Below are 23,760 nucleotides of genomic sequence, written 5' to 3'. Positions count from 1 at the left end.
TACCTTGAAAAGGAGAAACACTGGCAGGCCAGGTCTAAACAGAAATGGCTTGATGAGGGCGACCAAATTAAACACCAAATATTTCCATACTGTGGCTACCCACAGATCTAAAAAGAATAAAATCCTTTCTTTAGACATTAATGGGTAGCCGACTACCACCAAATCTGATATCAAAAATCTTTTTTTTTTTTCATTCGATAAAAATCTTTTAGGAACTCCTGGTGATACCTCTGCTATTTTAGAATTTGATTTTTGGGATAATTGTGATAAACTTACAGATAGTGAACAACATAGCTTAGAAGTTCCCTTTAGTTTAGAAGAAATTAAACAAGCTATCTTTGCGTGTGAACCACATGGGTCACCTGGACCAAATGGTTTTACATTCAAATTCTATCAAGCATTTTGGGATCTAGTCAAATTAGATTTATATCAAGTTTGTCTCCAATTTTTCCACCACCACACCAATTTAAAAAGTCTGAATAAATCCATTATTTGTCTCATCCCAAAAGAGAAAGACGCCAAACTCATCACTAAATTCCGACCCATTAGCTTAGTTAGTTGCAGTCTGAAAATTCTTTCTAAGGTTCTGACATCTCGATTGGAATCAGTTATGAATATAATCATTGATACCAGTCAAGCCGCTTTCATTAAAAATAGGTTTATCCTAGACAATGTCATTCTTAGTCAGGAGATAATCCAACATTGTCAACACAATAAGGAATAAGGGGTAGTTATCAAAGTGGACTTTGAGAAGGCATATGACAAGATAAATTGGTCATATCTTTTAGACATTCTAAAATCTAGGGGATTTGGACATAAATGGATACTTTGGATCCAAGAGTGGCTTTTCAGCTCTCAATCATGTGTCAATATAAATAGTGAACTTACGAATTATTTCTTCTGTAAAAGAGGGATCCGACAAGGTGATCCCTTGTCTCCCTATCTGTATATTCTTGCAGCTGATACGCTTAGTAAATTTTTTCATAAGGGTAGACATTCCAATTCATTGATAGGGTTAGGCCCCCCAGCTATTGATCATTTCTCTCATACCAATTGTCATTATGTGGATGACACCATTATATTTCTAAAGGCTGAGGCAAGTAACATTGAGAAAGCTTGGTGGACACTATATGCCTTTGAGGCCTTGTCGGGGATTAAAGTGAACTATGATAAAACCTCAATATATCCCATACATACACCTAATCTAGATTACTTTGCTCAAATTTTCAGATGTAAACCTGCTTCTTTTTCCTTCTTATATTTAGTTCTTCCACTGCATACTCACAAACTTAAAAAAGCTGACTGGTTTTTTCTCATTGATAAAATCGAGAAAAAAACTACAAAATTGGAAGGGTAGTCTCTTATCAATAGGAGGGAGACTCACTTTGCTTAACTCCGTATTGTCAGCTGTACCACTATACTGCCTATCGATTTATAAGATACCAATGTTTGTGATAAAAAGAATTGATCAAATTAGATGTAGATTTCTTTTGCAAGGCATGACGGTTAAAGTATTCACTTTTGAATTGGCACACGACTTGTTTAGCAAAAGAATTTGGGGGCTTAGGTATACTTGATTTAAAACAAATGAATATTTCACTACTAATGAAATGGTGGTGGAAACTAAAAGACCCCACATATACAAGTGCATGGAAACACATGATTTTGAATAAATACATTTTTTCTTCTTCTCCTACCAAGTTTGAATTTTGATTAATAATTTCTTCTTTATATCATTTGGGATCTGCTAGTGTACAATATATACCTGGCAGCCAAAGTTCTGTTCTCTTTTGGTTGGATATATGGTACCGCAATTGCTCCATGGCAACCAAATTCCCATATTTGTTTGAAATTTGCATAAACCCTGACATTACCCTTCAACAGGTAGTCAATACACAAGGGGATCCCCTTCTGTTTAGAAGATCCTTATATGGAGTTCTATATTTTGAATGGATTGAATTGCTAGAGATTATTAGTCATTTATCTTTTACTCATTTAGAGGATAAGCTAAGTTGGAGATGGGATGCACAAGGAAAATTTACAGTAAAGTCCTTGTATCAATTTTTGAATTTCACAGGGATCAAACCACGACATGCTATGCTGTGGTGGACAGTCCCCATACCTATAAAAAATAAGAATCTTTCTGCCATCAACCTGAAACCAAAGACCATCTACTTGTGACCTGCTCATTCACTAAACAAATTTGGTTCTTCATGGGGTCATGTCAGCAGACCAGCATACAATGGATTAAATTTTCAGATATTGTTCATTTTGCTAAACAATTGCCTCCCCATCAAAAAGATGCTATGTTACTCGTGTTTAGTGCGGTTTGCTGGACGATTTGGAAGTATCGCAACGAGCTATGTTTTGAATCAGGTAAGAAAAAAACAATACGACAAATTATTCTACTAATTATATCTTCTGTTCATTATTGGACAAGTCAAGTCAAGCCGCAGGTACAGGAATGCATGTCTCTATGGCTACCAGTGGACACCGATGCTATTCCCCTTGCCAGTTGGCACCCAGACGATGACGCCGTGGACCAGAATTCAGGGATAATTTCTTCTAAGCTCAGGTACCAGCTGGTGCTTTATGAAGATGCACAGCCCCAGATGGAGTGATCTGGCTCAGTTGCCTTTTTTTGTTTTAGATATTAATATCCTCAGCCCTTTGTTGCGGCTTAGTTCCAGCCCCATGTGGTAACTTAGAATAAATGTTGACTTAGTTTTTGTTGATGTTTTATGTGGATTAGCATGGTTGCTTATGTTTTTTGTTATATTTTGGGTTCTTTTTAGTGTTTGGCAATAGGTTATGAATAATTACTAGGTGTAAGTTAACTTTTTTGCAATAGAAAGGGCTTAGGTCTCTTTTATAAAAAAAAAATTATTTTTTTTCTAATATACGCTATGTTAAAATTTAGTTAACTTCTACAATATACTATACTATAAGTATAAAGCATTATAGCTTAATATTGTGTCTATATCTGTTTCTACAGTACTAAACTTTTTTTTTAATATATCTTGACAGAAGCTGCCAAGGGCAGTACTACACTATTAAATAGTAAACAATTTATAAGTTTTTTTTTTAATTCAATTCTTCATTTTTCTATAACACTTGGAGCTGGAATATTCCCTATTGTGATTGTACAAATTTTGCTAGATAAAGCATAAACAGTCCGATAAATAATGTCAATCTCCCGTTTCTTAATTTATTGACACCTTGTTTGAATGGAGAGTACAGGAAGGAAGGGAATGGAAAGAAAATAAATTTTTTCATTGAATCATGTTTGGTTGACAAAATTAAATTAGAGGTGAAGAGTACAGGAGGTGAAAGGTTTACCCTTGTATCATTATAATCAATAGAATTGGTTTCCCTTCCAATTTAGAATGTAATGTATAGAAATAAATTTTGTTGCAAATATTTTTAGAAAAAAATAACACTAATACTCAACTCTATATCTTACCTATATACAAGTTTTTTGTTACAATCTTACAATAGTCACTGAATTTCACATTAACCTTCTAAATTTTAATCAACAAAACAAGAAATAAGACAAAAAGAAAATTTAAATATATTTTTCCTCATAGGCCACGCTATTTTTAGACAATTCCTACTAGATCATGGGTGGACCCCATGTCTCCCATGATCTCCACTATTTCCACTGCTCCTTTAGAAATATTATAAATATCACTTTTGTAAAGGATTTAGTGCGTGTGTTCAATTGTGTCAACTCCAGAATCATATAGCTAGAAAGAGTTATAGAGTAAGGTTAGGTTAGAGAGTTACTTAGAGAGAGAAGGACAGCCATCAAGAGTTAAGGAGAAGAGGCATTCTGTCATCTTCAATTGGATTGTAATTTATGTTCTCTTTATTTATTTTCTTTTCCAATATGGCCTTGAGAAACTAAACTTCTCATCTCTATGGCTCAATTGTACTTGAATTCTTAATTATATTTTAATATATGTTTATGTTTTGTTTTGCGTTATGATTTGAATTCCCCTTATACTATAATTTTTTTATAATATTCTTGTATACATAGTTATGCCCACTATATACCAATGATCTCCACATACCATAAGGTTGTCTAGTCGTTGCATCCTTGTGTGAGAAGGATAAACATGTAAGTACTAACACCGAGGCTAACAAGGGTTGATAACGGTTCAAAGACTATGGTTAGAGACCAGTGGGCTCCCTTGGTAGAATATATATATAATATAAATTACAACATAGACTAAGTTTGATTTTTCTACATACAGACTAGACTTAAATGGAACAACATTAGAAAGCATTTTGTTTAGGTGGGGTCTTTATGATATTTCAAAGATGAAAAACAACCAGTCGAACATGAAAGATAACCAGTACAAGATGAAAGACAACTAAAAAAATATAAAAAAAACAACTAGAAGAATATGAAATACAATGTAGATAAAAGATAACTAGTTGAAAATGAAAGACAACCTAATAGAACGTTAAAGACAACTTGAAGAATATGAAAGACAATTATAACAACATTAAAAAGACAACTAAAAGAACATGAAAAATAATTAGTAGAAGATGAAAGACAACTAAAAGAAGATGAAAAACAACTAAAAGAATATGAAATACAACTAAAAAAATATTAAAAAAAAAAAAGATCAGTAGAACTTGAAAAACAACTAGTAAAAGTTTTAAGACAACTAATAAAAGATGAAGAACAACCAGTTAAGCATGAAAGTCAACAAGTACAATATGAAAGACAACCAATACAAGATGAAAGACAACTAAAACAAGGTGAAAAACAACTAGTTGTTAATGAAATACCACCAATTAAACATGAAAGACAATATATAGAAGATGAAAGACAATCAACAGTAGATGAAAAAACAACTAGCAAAACATGTAAGACAACCAGTACAAGATGAAAAATAACTAAAAGAAGATGAAAGATAAATAGAAAAATATGAAAAACAAGTAGAATATGAAAGACAAGTAGAAGAAAATGAAACACAACCAGTATTAGACGAAAAATAACCAGTAGAATATGAAAAACAACTAGTACAAGATGAAACACAAATAGAATAAGATGAAACACAACCAGTATTAGATAAAAGACAGCCAACAAAACATTCAAAACAACTAGTGCAAGATGACTAATAATCAGTAGTAAATGAAATACAACCATTGTAACATGGAAGACAACTTGTAGAATAAGAAAGACAACTAGTACAAGATGAAATATAACTAAAAAAATATGAAATATAACTAGAAGAATATGATATACAACTTGTAAAACATGAAATATAACTAGAAAAATATGAAATATAACCAGTTGTAGATAAAAGACAATAAGTTGAATATGAAAGTCAATCAACAGTAAATGAAAGACAACTATTATAACATTAAAGACAACCAATACAAGATAAATGACAACTAAAATAAGATGAAACACTACCATAGTAGATGAAAGATAACTAGAACATGAAAAACAATCAGTACAAGATGAAAAATAATTAAAAGAAGATGAAAAACGGCTTGAAGAATATCAAAGGCAGCCAGTAGAAAATGATAGACAATCAGTACAAAATGAAAGACAATAGAAGAATGTGAAAGACAACTCGAAGAATATGAAAAACAATTAAAATATAAAGAAATGAAAAACAACTAAAAAGATGAAAGACAACTAGAAGAACATGAAAAATAACCAGTACAAGATGAAAAACAACTAACAGATAACGAAAAGCAACTAGCACAAGATAAAAGACAATTAGTAAAAGACAAAATACAACTATTAAAATTAGTCACTCGAGTTTTTTCTTATTCTTGTTGTTTTCAGCTTCTAATTGATTTTAATTTTTTTTATTGTCGTGTTTTATCTTATATTAGTTGTTTTTTTTTATATTTTTCTAACTATCTTTCATCTTCTTTCTAGTTATTTTTCATCTTTTATTTGATATTTTTTATCTTCTACTAATTAATTTTTATCTTCTATTAATTATCTTTAATGTTTTACTAATTTTTCATGTTCTACTTGGCCACTTAAATTTAATTTTTAAGATAAATTCTACTAGAGGTCACTAAATTTTATCATCTGGAATTAATCACTTGAGTTTGATTTCTCTTTACCTCGCTGGGCCTTTCCCTTGTTGATTACTGTCCTCTTATATATCCCGCTCCCCTCTCCCTTCCCTTCTCTTCCAACTAAACCAAATTTCTCAATATCTAAATCATGAAGTTCTAACATGTATGCATTTATCTAAATTTCTCTACTAGAATAACTATATTTGAACTATGTAACAGAAAGATACTTGCGTAATACAGCATTAGCAACACCTACAGGGTTCAAAAATTTATACAAAGGGCCCTTGGAGAAAAATACAAAACTTGTTAGACCATTTACATGGTACCAACTAATTTTCCATCTATACAAACTGAGTGATGAAGAACTCATCAGTTGCTGGGTCCTTTGTGGCTTCGGACGGTAGTTGTTGGCTTCACACGCATACACACTCACTAAAAATATCAGTATCCATTACCAATCTTCTATTTCATCTTCAGTAGCCTCATCAGAATTGGGTCTTTCTGACTCCAAAATTCCAACAGAAAATGTATTTGACTGAACTGGGCATTGGATTTGACTTTTCGTTGCATTACGAGAACCCTCCAAATATTGTGACTCAAGTTGCTGCATGACTGGTTTAAAATCTGTTGCTAAATCTGACAGGCTATGTGATCCAAAGGTCTCTAAGTTTTCATATCTTTCTCTAAGCATCCAATCCTTCATTTTTTTCCAACAATGTAAAACATTACAAAACATAGCAACTCAAAGGATTTGTGCTATTGTTTGGTCATGTATTTCTGTGATGTATATTTTGTGTGTGATCTGGTTATTTTGGTTTTCTGTTATCCTGGACTTAGAAATATATGGGGTTGGGTAGTATTATGTTTTAGATTGGGGTTAGAAGGGTTGGTTTACATACTGCTCTCATCTGTTTTTAATTTCCTGGTATTTTCTAAATACCAAGTTTTTTGCAATCACTTCGGCGGTTAGGAAGAAATGAAGGTTGGTGGTCTGAGGGCCACTTTTCCCAAAAGAAAAATTAAAAAACTCAGGATTTGTATTTTTAAGTTACATACTTAATATGCCGGTTCCTTCAAAAAAAAAAAAAATTACCTTAATATGCCGAATGGACTGCTCGATTTGCCAAATCCTCGGAGTACGAATACTATGCCACCTTCAAACATAAGTTCATTATCAGTAAAATAAGGGAAGATCAATCCAAAATAACATTAGCGAATCGTAATATGATATTAACTTGTAGTGACGCACCTAGGTGCATGTAAGTATGGGGGTTAGTTGACTTTAAATTATTTTCCAAATATCTTTAAATTTGTGCAGTATTTTTACTTGAGACTTTAGAATGCAGCTTTGATTAAAACTATCGTTAGTAACCAGCATACAGCTATCCTGACCGTCCAAACAGGCATCATTACTGATCATGTCAAGCAGTATTCCTAGTATGGTAGTACCTAAACATACCAACCAGTATGACAATTCTATAGACATATATATCAACCTGAATGATAACCCCTATAGATGTATACATCTGTTGGAAACGAAAAAGTATAGAGTGGTAACCTTGAACCAGCGGGCTGCGAATTTCCAAAAAGCACCCCACGGACAGAAACTGATGCAGAAATTATATGAGCAAGACCCTCAGATTCATTTATTTCATAAACAGCCCTTCGAGACGGCATTCCCATATGGCCACTAGCAAGGAGGCAATCAGCATCACTCAAATAAGAACTGACAACCCATGAATCAAAAACAGAATCAAACTCAATAAAATCTAGAACATTTTCATGTAAGAAATCAGTGACTGAGCGTGCCTGGCTATAGGCTTGAGAGAGAATCAATTCTGGCATTTCCATTTTCATGGGTTTTCTTTTATATCTCTCCTTGAGTGTGAATGGAGGTGGGTCCTGATAATCAGGGTCAGCAGCGGTATCCCTCTTGTTGTGCAAAAACTTCCCGAGGGCGTGAAAGAGAGAGAGTGTTTCATCTCTACCAACTGAGAGTGATGAAGAACTCATCAGTTGCTGGGCCCTTTGTGGCTTCAGACAATAGTATTGCAATGATGTAATTGCATTTCTGATGTCACCTCTGCTTGCTTTAGCTATTTCCTCTATTAATTCAATAGACACCTCACACTTTTCTTCTTTGCTTATTTTGAGGAGAACTTTCTTCATGGAATTTACTGTGATTGGATTGAAGGATATCTGCAATAGATTAACTTGTGTAACTTTGTAGTAAAATGGGAAATGTGGTATGGGCTGCTTACCTTTCTTCAACAGAAATATACAAATAAATGCAAAAGGTAGTAACAATCCAATAGCATACTTGACCAACGATTGGTATGCCAAAATATTTGTGTTGTGTTGTGTCGTGTTGTCTTGCCTTGTGTGTTGTGTGTTGTGTGCTGTGTGTGAGCACGCACACCCACGTATGTGTGTGTGTTATAATTTATTTATATAAATCTCTCTAATTGAGATTCTGCTCAAGAAGAATTCAAGTTTCTCAAACCCACTAGTTACAACATAGTCAGACAATGACGATAAAAAATACTCCCTTAAATAGTCAATACTAGAAAAAACAGTTACCAAGCAGTAATCACATAGAAATTGTACCTTATGTGCACCAGCTCTTTCAATTAAGGCTTCAAGTTCTTCCCAATACCAAGATGAACCACCACCAATCTCAGTTTTATGGCATTGAGTGATCAATATCACAATTGGGACCTTGGTAGAATAAGTTAGAGCCATTAAGCACCTGCTTAGCCTTGCAAGGCCCATTTTCCCATTCGTTATAGGGATATCATCAATTAGAACAATAACGGGCTTTTTAGATTCAGCAGTAACCATTGGAGTGAGTAAAGAATATTTTCTTATGGTTTCGAGGAAGTTTTCAAACTCTTCCAACTTTGACATGTATCGTAATCCTAAAAAGAAAAGTAAAACAAGTTTTGGTTATCTAAATGTAGTAGAAGAAGTATAATATGAAGCAGAAAATGGAATTCGCCCAGTAGGGTCACTCATTTGACCACAAAATTTTCTACTCAAATGCCTGCATACATTGGCTGGCCTTCAAATTTCCTACAGAAGTATATCCTCCACATATATTGCCTAAACTTCATGACAGTCCTCGGTGCTATTCAAATATTACCCTTCAAAATATGAATATTAACAACTTGTGTTACCCTGATACGCATAAATAGCAAATCATACCATAATGGATATCCATCCGGGTAAATATGTGTAACAACATGTGTACGATAAGTGCAAGACAGACCAGCTGACGCGTTAAGAGATATGGTAGTAGGATATAAATTTATCAAGGGTTATGTGCATCCTGCCAAACAGAATCATCAGAATCACTACTGGAATCTCTTTCATGGCCCTTCTGGGACTAAATAAGAAGGCTCTAGATATTAACTCCATTTTTCATTGATCAACCATCAGTTTTTTAGAAAAGAGAAGAAAATGTACTTTTGTGTATCCATTAACTTTTCATAACTACATTTAGCAGCTTCTATCTTCCCTCAACTTTATTCAATATAAAAGACAAAAAATTAATTTTTTTTTATTTGTATATTCTTGTCTGTTGAATACTATACTCTTATATGCATATTTATAATATTTTATATTATTATGTACAAAAATATAAAAAAAATACATACACAAAAAATAGCAAACTCTTGGGCTTTGAAAAATGCTGTATCCATGTTTCCATATTGTATTTGTTACAATACTCCTATTCGTATAGGTGCAGCAAATATGAACTTTACTGCCTAGAAATATTATGCATTATTGATATTAAAAATCAACTCAAGGAAAATGTCCATATATTTCACGCAAGTCTAACACTGGTTTTATCTTTTATAGCACTGTTTGTGTTTCCACTTTCTTCTGATGTTTGTTTGTTTGGCCTCTTGACAGAAGATTAATTTGGGATTCCCTAAGAGTAAAAGTTGAGAATTTAATAATCATAGAAAGTGACTAAAGGATGATTTTCACCTCTCAAAAATTGCAGTTTGGTTCAATCAAGGCCCTAAATTTTCTTTCAGATTCAATCAGGACCCTTATTTATTGAAAAATGATTAAATCAAACCCAGAACATTTGACTACTTATTCAAATAAACCTACTGTTACTAACACATTGATAATTTTGCAAGCAATGTGAAGCATCTAGAGGCATCAAGTTCTAATAATTGATTGTAGAACTAATAGTAACAATGTTTTACTGGAAAGATCCAATTGACCCATACAATTTAGTTGAACAAAGAAAAGGTTCAGGGGAATAATTGAAACAATGCAATAGTTTCAGGTAAACTGAATCACAAGAATGCTCAGAGGCCTGATAGTTTAGGTTGTAAACTGAACAAAGTGCATCAATTAAGGAGCCAGTACCATTCTTTCCTCAAAATGGTAGAGTTAAACTTAAAAAGCTTCAAAATATGTCATACCTGAATTAGAATTATGTGAATGTTCAGACCAAAGTGTTGGTGTAGGAGTTCTCCACTCGCATAATTCAGCCCCAATGTCAGAAGCAACAGCATGAATAACAGCCTAAAAGATAAAAGATAAATTATTTAGACTGAAACTATGAAACAAACATTACTATAAAAAAATTGAACAAAATTGAAGGAATATCATCCACTTCAAATTAAGTGCTGGTTGAATTGATCGTGCTAGTCAGACTTGGTGAGTACTTGCATGTCAGATCAAGCTGACTCAGCACCTACATAAATCACTTTCTTATTTCTAGTCTTAAGCTGCCTGGTATCAGGAAGTACCAACAGCATAGTGTAGTGCACGAGCAAGCGAGCAAGAGAGAGAGAGAGATTACAGATTTTCCAGTACCAGCCTGGCCGGTGAGAAGAAGAGTGTAATCACTTAATCCTTCCTGTACTTGAAAAAATAATTGATCTGTAAAACCATATTATTGGAAAAAATAATGAATCAATAAAGTACAGGCATACAAAGTAAGAAATAAATGACGCTTTCATGCAATTCATTGTTTAATTGACACAAACTAAGAACAAATTATTGGCGACAATTCGGGTACCTTAGACATCTTTAATCTTTCTTCCAACCATTTTTTCACTTCTTCAACCTGTCCAAGTGCAATAAAATGCCAATAAAGGAACTTTGGTATTTTCATTTAGAAATAGATAGTATAACATCACTTCTAATAGTAAAAATATGAAATCAAATATCCATTATTCTTGTGATTTTACATGAAACTTATGAGCAAAGAAGAACCTTTTTCTTATGCACGGCGAGGTCTAACAAAGATCGAGGCTTGTATTTCTCAACCCATAGCTCCTTTGTATGAAATAAAGGTCCTGTTTCCAATACAATAAAATAAGAGTAAGCCAACATGACAACAATTTGAATACCTAAAAACAAATATAAAATTAAATTTACATAGTTATGGAGTGCCCTTTTTACCTTGTTTTAATTTATTTGTGATAATAACAAAAGTTACAAGAATCCAACTTAATATCATAATATGCATATATTTCTGACAATATCAGTAATCAGCATTTGTTACTGTCAAATTAAATGACACTTAAGCATAAACGATATTAGTAAATATATATGAGAGTAATTATGTTTAGAATATAACATCAAAACAATAAAAAATAAAATAGTTATATCACCTGACTTGCTGAGATCATAACGGCAATCAGAAAAATCCTCTGAGAGCATATCAAATTCAGCCTTCATATCCTTGAATAAGGCAAAAAACTATTCAATTAAGTTTCCAGCAAAATATTATCGCGTTCTAAAACAAAATATATGAAATTACAACCATATAACGCAAAATTGAACTCTCACTGACTTGAATAACGCGCATATTCTAGAACAACTATCTCTACCTTTCCAGAATCGTGCTTCGAGATAGAATCCCTCGTAGCAGTCCTCCTCCGAGGCTTCTTATTTCCTGATGAAATAGAAGCAGACGAACTAGCCCTCGATCGCCGACGAGAGACGGAGCTCCGCCGCACATCCTCCTCCGATGCGGAGGGGGAAGACGATCGAACTACAATGGATCTTCTCTTCCCCATGACCTATGTGTGATTCTAAGCTCAAAACATTTCCCCCTTTTTATTTCGCTCGTTTGGAGAATGTTAGAGGAAATTTGGGTTTGGCGGGTTTTTTGAGAGACGAGGCTTCTGCCGGAAGGAAGACCAAGGGTTTGGAATCCGTATCACCCCAGCCAAGCGGGCCCCCTGTTCATACCAGGTCCGGTTCAGAACTAAAATGAACAAGGCCCTGTTCATGATCAGCCCGAATAAAAGAGTTCATGTTTATCATCGGCCCGTTCTGTATTGTTCATAACAGAGTTCGGTTCATAATTGAGCCCTGTTCAGAACAGGCCCGTTTCAACGAACTGGGCTGAACGGTGGACAATCAATCAGGCAGCTGCAGAGTGCTATATGAAATTGGTCCGGGCCTTAAGTACCAAACGCAAGTAGCAACCTTTATCCAGCGTGTACAAACCTTTACAATTTTGAAGAAAATCATGTTTAATTAATTGATCAATTTTAATTAGGTTTTCACACCTAATTATACAAAAGCATGTACCATCTAATTATACAAATAAACAGATTTAATTATTTTTAATTAAAGATTTTCAGTAATTTTAGTAACATATATTGCAAGGATATTATTTCTCATTGAATGCGTTGGAATTGAGAGAAGTAACTGTTACCATTAAAGTTACCAATAATTTTACACATAATCCAGAGATTTAAAAATCACCAAAATGAAATCTGAGTTCATCGACTTCTATTTAAAATTCCAAATCTGAGTTCATCTATTGTCCCTGAACAAAAGCTTCTCAAAGAATCAACCATAATATATCAATTTTTAACATTCCACACTTCACAAAAACAAAATTAAACCTTAATTATAAGGTTCGACCAATAAATTTAATCTCTTCTACATCCAGAGATGACCCTTGCTCCTCACCTACCTCTTGAAAACAACTTCAATGAAAAAAAAGCCCTTTCGCATCCTGCGTTAAAATGACAAGCATGCTAAGATATTAGGTATGTTTAAGCACTGAATCTATATTGCATTACAGAATCTTTCACTAATATCTGCTAAGATATTAGGTTTGTTTAAGCATGCTATGAGATATTCAAGTACCTAACCCGGTACCACTCATTATACAATTAAAACTCTTTATACACTCCTGAGTCTCCTTTGTTTATGTAAACTCACAAGAAATCTCAAAGCTTGATTATTAACTAAAACAATATACAAGTACTACCGATTTTTTTAAAAATACCCCAAAAAATAATTATTTTATTAATAATAACCAGGTTTTGGATGAAATTTTAAAAATACCCAGGCCGCAGATTTTTTCTGCGCTCCGGAATTTTTATTCCGGGACGCAGAAAAAATTTGCGTCCCGAAAATTTTTTTTTTTTTTTTTTTTAGAATTTTTTATTCCGAGCGCAGATTTTTTCTGCAGCCCGGAATTTTTTTTTTTTTTTTTTTTTTTTTAGAGTTTGGAGAAAAAAAAATCCATTATGTATATGTATATATATGTATGTGTATGTGTATGTGTATGTGTATGTGTATGTGTATGTGTATGTGTATGTGTATGTGTATGTGTATGTGTATGTGTATGTGTATGTGTATGTGTATGTGTATGTGTATGTGTATGTATATGTATGTATATGTATATGTGTATGTGTATGTATATGTATATGTATATGTATGTATATGTATATGTATATATAAATATACAAATATATGTATATATAAATATACAAATATATGTATATATAAATATACATATATATGTATATAATATTTATGTATATGTATATAATATTTATGTTTATGTATATGTATATGTATATGTATATGTATATGTATATAATATTTATGTTTATGTATATGTATACACATATATACACATATATACATATATTATATACACATATATACATATACATATATTATACACATATTATATTATATATACATACACATATATTATTAAAAAAAATCAGATCATGGATATTTTCTTTCTCCAAACTCTAAAAAAAAAATAAAAAAAAAATATACATATACATCTACATATACATAAACATAAATATTATATACATATACATATATATACATATACAGATACATATACATATACAGATACATATACATACATGTACATACATATACATATACATACATATACATATACATACATGGGTAAAGCTAGGGTGTGACATGCTCACCAACAAAGTTTGGTGAGCATAACTCCAAAAATATATTAGATCGACGTCAAATGCCGAATCAAAACCGTTGAAATCCATGTACTTTATGAGTGATGCATATACATGCAAAATTTTGAAAGTTTCGAGTTTATTTGCTACATGGTCAAGTGGTCAAACAAATGAACATTTTATTATAAGTTATTTTATATATTCAATTTTTATTATTTCTTTGACCACTTGACCGTGTAGCAAATAAACTCGAAACTTTCAAAATTTTGCATGTTTATGCATCACTCATGAAGTACATGGATTTCAACGGTTTGGATTCGGCATTTAACGTCGATCCGATATATTTTTGGAGTTATGCTCACCAAACTTTGTTGGTGAGCATGTCACACCCTAGCTTTACTCTACATACATATACATATACATATACATACATATACTGTTATACTTAAGGGGCACCGCTAATTAGCTCGAAAACTGAAAATTAATTGCAATTGAAAGTAAAAGAGATGAGTTTAGAGAAATTGACACACGGGATGATAACGGAGTTCGGCAAAACAATGGCCTACGTCTCCGGGGCGTCGCAACCTCTTTCTAGGTGCGCCTTTCTATTACCCAATATGAAAGGATTACAATTGTGAACCGTGAGCCCTTACAAAACGGGAAGTCACAGCCAACGAGAGATGAGCGCCGGCGAGCCCTTACAACCAAGGGATGTCACACGAGCAACTCGAGAACAAGAGAAACACTCAATAGATCACTCTAACCTAATCTAACTAGAGATTAGTGAAGTGGATTTGAGGTTGTTTGAGATTGATTGAGAGATATTGAAGTTTTAAGCTCAATCAACAATGGTGGAACCAAGCTCTCAGAAAATCGCCTCTTTTGAAGTTTAGGGACGGCTAGGTTGGATTTGAAAGTGATCCCTTCGGTCTATTTATAGTGGCAGCTCAAAAATGAGCTGATTGAACTAAAACGTTACAACGTTTTCCAGAAACGTTGGTAACGTTTTATGAGCCTTCAAAAGTCCGAGAGCTGCACCAAAACGTTACACAAACGTTTCAAAAACGTTACAACGTTTATAAAACGTTACATAACGTTTTGCACTGTAAAAAACTTGATCAAAATCAGGAATTTCTGAAGTTTGGAAATTAATTAAAACGTTACCAACGTTTTAAAACGTTCAAAAAACGTTACCAACCTTTTAAAACGTTACAGCACCGTTTTTTTTACTTTTTTTGACTTTTTTTGACTTTGATCGAGTTGTTTCACAGCGTTTTCTTAAGGTATAATCGTTATAACGTTTTACAAACGTTACCAACGTTTTTATCCTGTTGAAACAACATCAAAAACACTTTACCAAGTTTAGATTTTACAATTTACATTCTTGATAAGTCTTCATGATTTCTTCAGTTCAAGTATTCCATATTGCAATTCCATTTGACTTGAACCTGCATAATTCTAAAATAGAAGAAATCGTAAAATTCAATAATTGTATGTTTTTGCAAATTAGTCAAATAGACTAAAAGGATTATTGCTAGAACAACAATCTCCCCCTTTTGACGATTTGCAAAAACATACAATGCGAGTAAGTGCATAAATGAGAATTTTTTTTTTTTTTTTCAATTTGGTTTACCCAATTGTTATTTTGCACGTTTAGCAATTTCTCCCCCTTTTGGAAATCGACGAAAGGGAGAAAAATTAGCACAAATTAAGATTGCTCCCCCTCAAAATATGCACTCCCCCTCAATTTAGTAATATGATACCGATAATTCACAAATGAGATAAAATTGAGGGATTACTCTAATACTTCATGTCAAACATTTTACAAATCCATTTAAATGTCGCAATTTTAAAGCAATGATTATCAATCGACAAATCAATTCAATGCATATCAATTCATATAAAATAATTCAATTCATGCATTTCTATATATCACACAACTTGTCAAGATTCTAAGATACACAATTCTACTCATTCAACAATTTTGCAATTTAACCCTTGACAAGTTATCAATTCACACAATTCAAATAATTCATACATCTCATACATACCAACAACAAATACCAAATTAACTAAGATATAGCAATTCAAGCAATTAACATTTTTGCATTCAAACCCTTAACAAGTTCACAATTCATGAGACTCAACAATTCAAGGATTTCGTGAAAATATTGACAATTTGGTTTTTGGTGTCGATATGTATGAGTCATAGCTAACACAAATATTTTTATTTTGCTTAGTTTTATGGCACTAGTGTTGTCACACATAATTGGTATGTAGCGGAAGCGAATTTCATAATTATGCAGAGTTTAGATTGCGCATAATATTTGTGTGTAACAACAACTATCAATGATCCAAGCATTTTGTTTATGAGATGCAATCAATCACTCCTACAATAGTATATATTAGTTATTGTTGAGTTAGTAACTAACACATACGTTGTTTAATCTCCCCCTTGATTTTTGGCAAATTGAATAAATTAGGGGAGATTATGTATGAATCTAAGCTAGTTTAACTTTAGGAACCCAAACAACATTTGAGTTGTTGTCTCCATTCCTAAACCTACACTCTAAGGAGGTATGGCCAATTTTGCAACAATAATTACAAAATGTAATTGATGGCTTTTGAGCAATAGAACCTTGCTTGAAAGCGGATTGGTATTGATGCTTAATTTCATGCATGCTACACCTACGACTATCATGAGACCTATTTGCAACTTTAGATGTGACACTCTTAGTTTTGTTGAAATCAAATCGATTATGATGTTGGGGAACATCTCTAGCTACACCATTTCTTTGAGTTTGGTTTTGTAAATCATTTTTATTTTTAAGTTCATAAAACCATCCATCGGGTCCTTTGAAATAAGTTTTGTTTGACCCCTTTGGATTAAACATGTTCTTATCACTATTTTGAAAAGTATTTTTGTTCTTGAAATTTTTTTTATTGTACTTATACCTAAATGCATAATTTGGTGACTTTTTATCTTGTTTAGCATTTGAGGCATGAGAAGACTTCAATTTGGATGACTCCTTGTTCAAGGGAGTTAAACCCTTTTTGGTAAAGAATTGATAAGTTGAGTATTGCTCACAATTAAACTTAAGTTTGGCATTTGGAATACTTGAAGTTTGAGAATGTTCCCCTTTTTCTTTTGGGTCTTTTATGTGATTGGATTTAAATGAGGATTTATCCTTCTCAAATTCAAGACCAACTCTATCTATTTTATGATAAGATTGATCATGTATCAAATTACTCACATAATAAGGATCTAGACTAGTGACATTTGAAGATTCACTAGGAGACCTTAATGCCCTATTTTCGGTCTCTAAGGTTTGAACTTTAACCTTTAATATGCCTATTTCACCTATGTGCGATGTTTTTAAATTCCTAACTTCACATTCTAACATGTCATTTTTAGCAATCAATTTTTGAATAATACCTTCCTTTTCAACCAAAATTCTATTGGACTCATCAAGGAGAGATTGTAATTTTGATTCATCATCATAGCATGATATACTCTCATTTTTGAAAATGCTTGACTCATTGATTTCTAACCGATTGGTGTACAAGTTATTTTCGGTCTCATCAATGGTACCATTGTATTCTTCACCACCTTCTTCCTCATCGGTCAATTCATCTTCGGACTCAATACCATCAAGACCCCAATTTAAATGTACCTCATTAGCGGAGCTAGTTGAGGCTTCAATTCCATCATCGCCCTTCTTGATGTTCCTTGATTTCACAAGGTCTATGAGAAATTCGATAGTGGTCTCGTCGGTGATGTTCTTGCTTGCAATAATTGAGTCCACATCAATTGCCGAGGGACCTTCATCTACATTTGCCGTCAACGCAAGATTGAGATCTTGTTCATCCATCTTTGTCTTACTCATTTTAATCTGGGCATTTACTTCAAATCGATTGGTTAGATCCTCCCATATTTCATGGGCACTACACGAATCATTAATTAATGATGAGATAGATTCACTAACCGAATTAATTATATAATTTATTGCAATTAGATTAATTTGCTTTTCAAGTTTGGATGTGGCGGTCACATTATTATTGTCATCAATTTTCGGTACATATCCATTTTCTACAATGTCCCAAACCTCATTGGTTTTAAAAAATTGAATCATAAGATTTTTCCAATGACTAAAATTGTTGGTTGTATTACCGAAAATTGGGGGTTCTCTCACACATCTATAAGGTGTCATTTCCCAAGTTGATCTAACTCAAACTAAGTGAGTCTTAATTTGAGCAACTTGCTCTGATACCACTTTGTTATACTTAAGGGGCACCGCTAATTAGCTCGAAAACTGAAAATTAATTGCAATTGAAAGTAAAAGAGATGAGTTTAGAGAAATTGACACGCGGGATGATAACGAAGTTCGGCAAAACAATGGCCTACGTCTCCGGGGCGTCGCAACCTCTTTCTAGGTGCGCCTTTCTATTACCCAATATGAAAGGATTACAATTGTGAACCGTGAGCCCTTACAAAACGGGAAGTCACGGCCAACGAGAGATGAGCGCCGGCGAGCCCTTACAACCAAGGGATGTCACACGAGCAACTCGAGAACAAGAGAAACACTCAATAGATCACTCTAACCTAATCTAACTAGAGATTAGTGAAGTGGATTTGAGGTTGTTTGAGATTGATTGAGAGATATTGAAGTTTTAAGCTCAATCAACAATGGTGGAACCAAGCTCTCAGAAAATCGCCTCTTTTGAAGTTTAGGGACGGCTAGGTTGGATTTGAAAGTGATCCCTTCGGTCTATTTATAGTGGCAGCTCAAAAATGAGCTGATTGAGCTAAAACGTTACAACGTTTTCCAGAAACGTTGGTAACGTTTTATGAGCCTTCAAAAGTCCGAGAGCTGCACCAAAACGTTACACAAACGTTTCAAAAACGTTACAACGTTTATAAAACGTTACATAACGTTTTGCACTGTAAAAAACTTGATCAAAATCAGGAATTTCTGAAGTTTGGAAATTAATTAAAACGTTACCAACGTTTTAAAACGTTCAGAAAACGTTACCAACGTTTTAAAACGTTACAGCACCGTTTTTTGACTTTTTTTGACTTTGATCGAGTTGTTTCACAGCGTTTTCTTAAGGTATAATCGTTATAACGTTTTACAAACGTTACCAACGTTTTTATCCTGTTGAAACAACATCAAAAACACTTTACCAAGTTTAGATTTTACAATTTACATTCTTGATAAGTCTTCATGATTTCTTCAGTTCAAGTATTCCATATTGCAATTCCATTTGACTTGAACCTGCATAATTCTAAAATAGAAGAAATCGTAAAATTCAATAATTGTATGTTTTTGCAAATTAGTCAAATAGACTAAAAGGATTATTGCTAGAACAACATATACATATACATATACATACACATACACATACATAAATATACATATACATACACATACACATACATATACATATATATACATATACATGATGGATTTTTTTTTCTCCAAACTGTAAAAAAAAAAAAAAAAAATCCGGGCCGCAGAAAAAATCTATGCTCGGAATAAAAAATTCTAAAAAAAAAAAAAAAAATTTCGGGGCGCAAATTTTTTCTGCGGCCCGGAATAAAAATTCCGGAGCGCAGAAAAAATCTGCGGCCTGGGTATTTTTAAAATTTCATGCAAAACCTGGTTATTATTAATAAAATAATTATTTTTTGGGGTATTTTTAAAAAAATCGGCAAGTACTAGATGCAAAATTTCAATACTAGTACTTTGGTTTCTTAATAATTCTGTCAGAAATAAAATCATTCTACAAACTCATCAGGTCTACCACACCTGATCATCTAACAAATTCAGGAAATGGCAATTTAGAAATATCAACATAAATAATACTAACCTCGTTGAGGGCTAGGATTTGACCGTTGATCTTCTTGGCCTTCTTCAGCTTCCTCAGGAAATACCTATCGAACAAATTTAACACCAAATAATTACAATTCAAAACTCAAAACAAACCTTAAACAAAATCAAACAACAGCAGATCTTGGATCTAAAATCTTACCAAAATTTTGACTTTGCTTCATCCTGTAGACTTTAGGTTGCTCATTGCCGGGAGTAGGGAGAGCTCTACCGACCACCTGGAAAGAAAAAATCAAGAGAAAACATCAGTAATCTCATTCATACAAACCGATATCAGTATAATTCGCTTATTAGTACAATTTTACCGGCTTCATGCTGTGTTTTGTTTACCACTGAAAATACCATATCAGTATAATTCGCTTATTAGTACAAGTTTACCCCAATAATTGAAATAATTAAACGAAAGCTAAACTTGAGTTACTCTCTTAACTTAATAAATTAAGCCAAACTTTGCATCAATTCAATGTCGGTTGTGGAATGCAATCCACTAGTAACCTTAGCCACACTCATTCCTAATAATAGTGCAATTATTCAAGAATACTGATAGAAAATAAATTACAATAAATGACAACAGAAATGTCTACCAAAAGCAGTCATGTACTAACACCGAACTGTACCCAGCAGCACCATTTTTAGGTCGGATTTGTAATATACCAATACCGAACTGTACCAGCTGATTCAAACTAGCAACTAACCAGCACCACTTTTAGGTTGAATTTTTGTAATCGAGGCCTACTAATTGAGACAGGGAAAGGGTCGTGAAGAGGGGTCGGCGTCAAGGTCATCTGGGAGAAAGGAGAGAGGTGCGCCTCTAGGATGAGCGGAGGGATTGGAGATCGAAACGAGAGTATAAGAGAGACGGTGACGAGAGGCGGAGTGGCAAAGAGGCAGAGTAGTAGAGAGAGGTCGCGAAGAGAGAGGGTGAAAGATCGATGAAGAGGAACTCAAACGGGCGTAAACGCTCAAACGCTCAAACGGGTTGTTTTCGAATCTGTTCACTAGAGATCTGATTGGGCTGTTTATTGGATATCAAACGGGTTGTTCAATACCTGTTCAGATTCGGATCGTATTTAAGAATTAATTTGAACATGAACCGAACTTCGAGCCTTGTCCAGATTATAACCCGTTCAATATCAGTTTGTTAATTGTTCAGCCCATTTATTCATGAACAGCCCTGTTCAATTAGCAGCTCTAGGTACCTAAGGTGCAAGTGCCGAATGTGGACCATTCATTTCACTTGACACAAATCTCAAAAGCATACCCCATAGCCTCAACAACTACCGGATTGAGTTTAGCCTGGATAGAATTAATCCGGGCCGTCCATTTTTATAAATTGCACCTCAGGTACCTGGGCGGATACGGACTCAAGGGTTTGGACCTTGGATGCTCTCCAGTAAGCAAGTTCATTGACAATCCACGGATAATCGGAACCTTACATTTATGATTTGATGGACCAGATCGAATATTGTAGAGTAACGTTTGAGATTAATTCTCAACACTTTGGGATTCGAGCTTAGCATAGAAAATCTAATATTGTAGAGAATGGACCTCACTTTACGATTTGAATTAAATCTCATCATTTTGGAATTCAAGCTAGCATAGGAGAGCAATATTATTGGACTTTGAGAGTTGTGCCAAGTTAAAAAGAACAGTCCAGATTCATTAATGGTAAAAGATCCCTTTGTGTAGTATTGAAGAAGATGTAAATTAGTAATAAGTCTCATTCTTTTATTAATAGAAATTATAAAAAAAAAATTACAAAATAGTGTTGTCTTTATGATATTTCGATTTGTAAAAAAAACTTGTTCCGTCCAAAGGATAGGACAATAAATCTCGTTCTACTAGTTAAAAATCTAATTTACCAAGAAAGAAAATTATTTGGACGGTGGAATCCATCCCGTTCAGTTGGAAAAAAAAAAGGTTTGGGACTGTTGTCTGTCCCGTCCAAGATTCCTAAATTTTAGAAAATATTAATTATTTGTCACTCTAAAATCTTAAAATTTTAAAAATATCACTCCGAAATTATAAATCATTATAATGTCATTTTACACTTAGTTAATTTTTAATTTTACCACTCCAACTAAAATTGTTCTTTGACTCATAAGTATCCTATGAAAGAGTGAATAACGGCATTAAATACATAAGTGGCTCTCTTATTAATATCAGAAATCGTCGACACGTGTTCAGTGGGTAGATAATTTGATCCCTCCTTTTTTTTTTCTTTTCTTTTTTTAAAATAGCATGGCAGAGACTGCCAGTGTGATCTGAATCTGATCCCTCCCCGTTGACTAGAAAAATTCATCAGAAAATCTGAATGGAAGAAAAAAAAAACTAGGAAATCGAGGTCTTACCCATAATTTGTTGGCTTTAAACTGCTTGTTAAAATTAAAACACTAAATAACAGCGCTACGAACAACAAGGAAAGAAAACAAGCATAAACATTTACAATATCCTTCTATGATTTATAATTGAACAAATGTCATCTTTTAATTTTAAAAACAACATTAATTTACTCTTTCATCCAATTTGTTGTTTATTTGGTCAAGATCATCTTTGGAAAAAAAAAAATGATTGGTTGGAGGCTGCCATGCAAGGACACGTCCTTGGACCAATATTATTAGAATCGGACCGGACATCGAACAGGTAGCCCTCCGGTTCATTGATTCACTGATTGGATCAGCAGTTCAACTGGTTTAATTACTGATTTTTTCACTCCATCTCTCATGCCCCAATTTCTTTCCGAAGGAAAAATGAAAGGGGTTTGTGCATTAGACCATAAATCTAAAATTCAAAATCCAAATGACTGATCCAAACCGTTCATCTTGTTCTCCATATTAATATGTGCTTGGAGACCAAATTTTACATTTGTCTGAATTGTTTTACTATTTATTAAGTATTTTACAAAATTGTTGATCCGACGGTGGCTTAACAAAACAGTAAAATCAGCAGCCACCGTTAGATCAACAATTTTGTAAAATACTTAATAAATAGTAAAAAAAATTCAGAAAAATGTGAAATTTGGTCTCCAAGCACATATTAATATGGAGAACAAGATGAACGGTTTGGATCAACCATTTGAATTTTGAATTTTAGATTTATGATCCAATGCACAAACCCTTCATGCATTGCAATGCACCATAGCCCATCTCTCTCTATATATATATGTTTTCTTGGAAGTACTTCTACGGATTTTCTCATTTACCATGCCCCAACTTCTTTCCGAAGGAAAATGAAAAATATATAAAAAAAAAAGTTATATTTTTTTTTTCTTTTTGCAGCAAAGAACTAAATTTGTTACAATTTTGCCTACGGGCAATTTCCTCACAAAAATAAAAGTTGTTACAAGTCGCTGAATTTTTGGTAATTTTTAAGAAAGATTGCTTACTTATTATAGTTATTAATGGCGTTTTTAGATTAATTAATAAACTATGGACTTAGTGCAATGACACGAGTCTTTATCGAGAATAATATCTAAATATACCGTGACATATAGTGAGGTTTTTCGATATAAATAAAAAAAAATCAAATTATTGTAGTAATTTGAACATACTGATAGTTTATCAGTCAAATTTAATGACTTTTCAATATTA

At 33.2% G+C, this 23,760-nt stretch overlaps 1 protein-coding gene across 4 annotated transcripts in view; it reads right to left on the bottom strand.

Moving 5' to 3' along the window:
* ATRAD17 (RADIATION SENSITIVE 17) overlaps positions 1-12,238 on the bottom strand; it is a 77,421-nt gene extending 65,183 nt beyond the window's left edge. Inside the window, exons 1-10 of one of the 4 annotated variants that reach the window (XM_078295856.1) lie at positions 11,919-12,238; positions 11,700-11,769; positions 11,299-11,381; positions 11,102-11,149; positions 10,883-10,939; positions 10,500-10,602; positions 8,665-8,975; positions 7,616-8,256; positions 7,151-7,211; positions 6,491-6,754 (exon numbers count right to left, since the gene is read on the bottom strand). In XM_078295856.1, the coding sequence (XP_078151982.1) occupies positions 6,509-6,754; positions 7,151-7,211; positions 7,616-8,256; positions 8,665-8,975; positions 10,500-10,602; positions 10,883-10,939; positions 11,102-11,149; positions 11,299-11,381; positions 11,700-11,769; positions 11,919-12,107 (1,809 nt within the window). In that variant the 5' untranslated portion in view covers positions 12,108-12,238 and the 3' untranslated portion in view covers positions 6,491-6,508. Of the gene's footprint in view, positions 1-6,272; positions 6,755-7,150; positions 7,212-7,615; positions 8,257-8,664; positions 8,976-10,499; positions 10,603-10,882; positions 10,940-11,101; positions 11,150-11,298; positions 11,382-11,699; positions 11,825-11,881 lie in introns of those variants that run through there. The other 3 variants (XM_078295855.1, XM_078295858.1, XM_078295857.1) reach the window with 3 other exon arrangements.
* Between the last annotated feature and the right edge of the window lie 11,522 nt (positions 12,239-23,760).

Source organism: Carex rostrata, chromosome 31 (genome assembly GCF_964058835.1).
Source record: "Carex rostrata chromosome 31, lpCarRost1.2, whole genome shotgun sequence".
In the NCBI taxonomy this organism is placed as follows: Eukaryota; Viridiplantae; Streptophyta; class Magnoliopsida; order Poales; family Cyperaceae; genus Carex; species Carex rostrata.
Note: the sequence above shows the minus strand (reverse complement) of the source record. Positions and strands in the feature narration are given on the sequence as shown.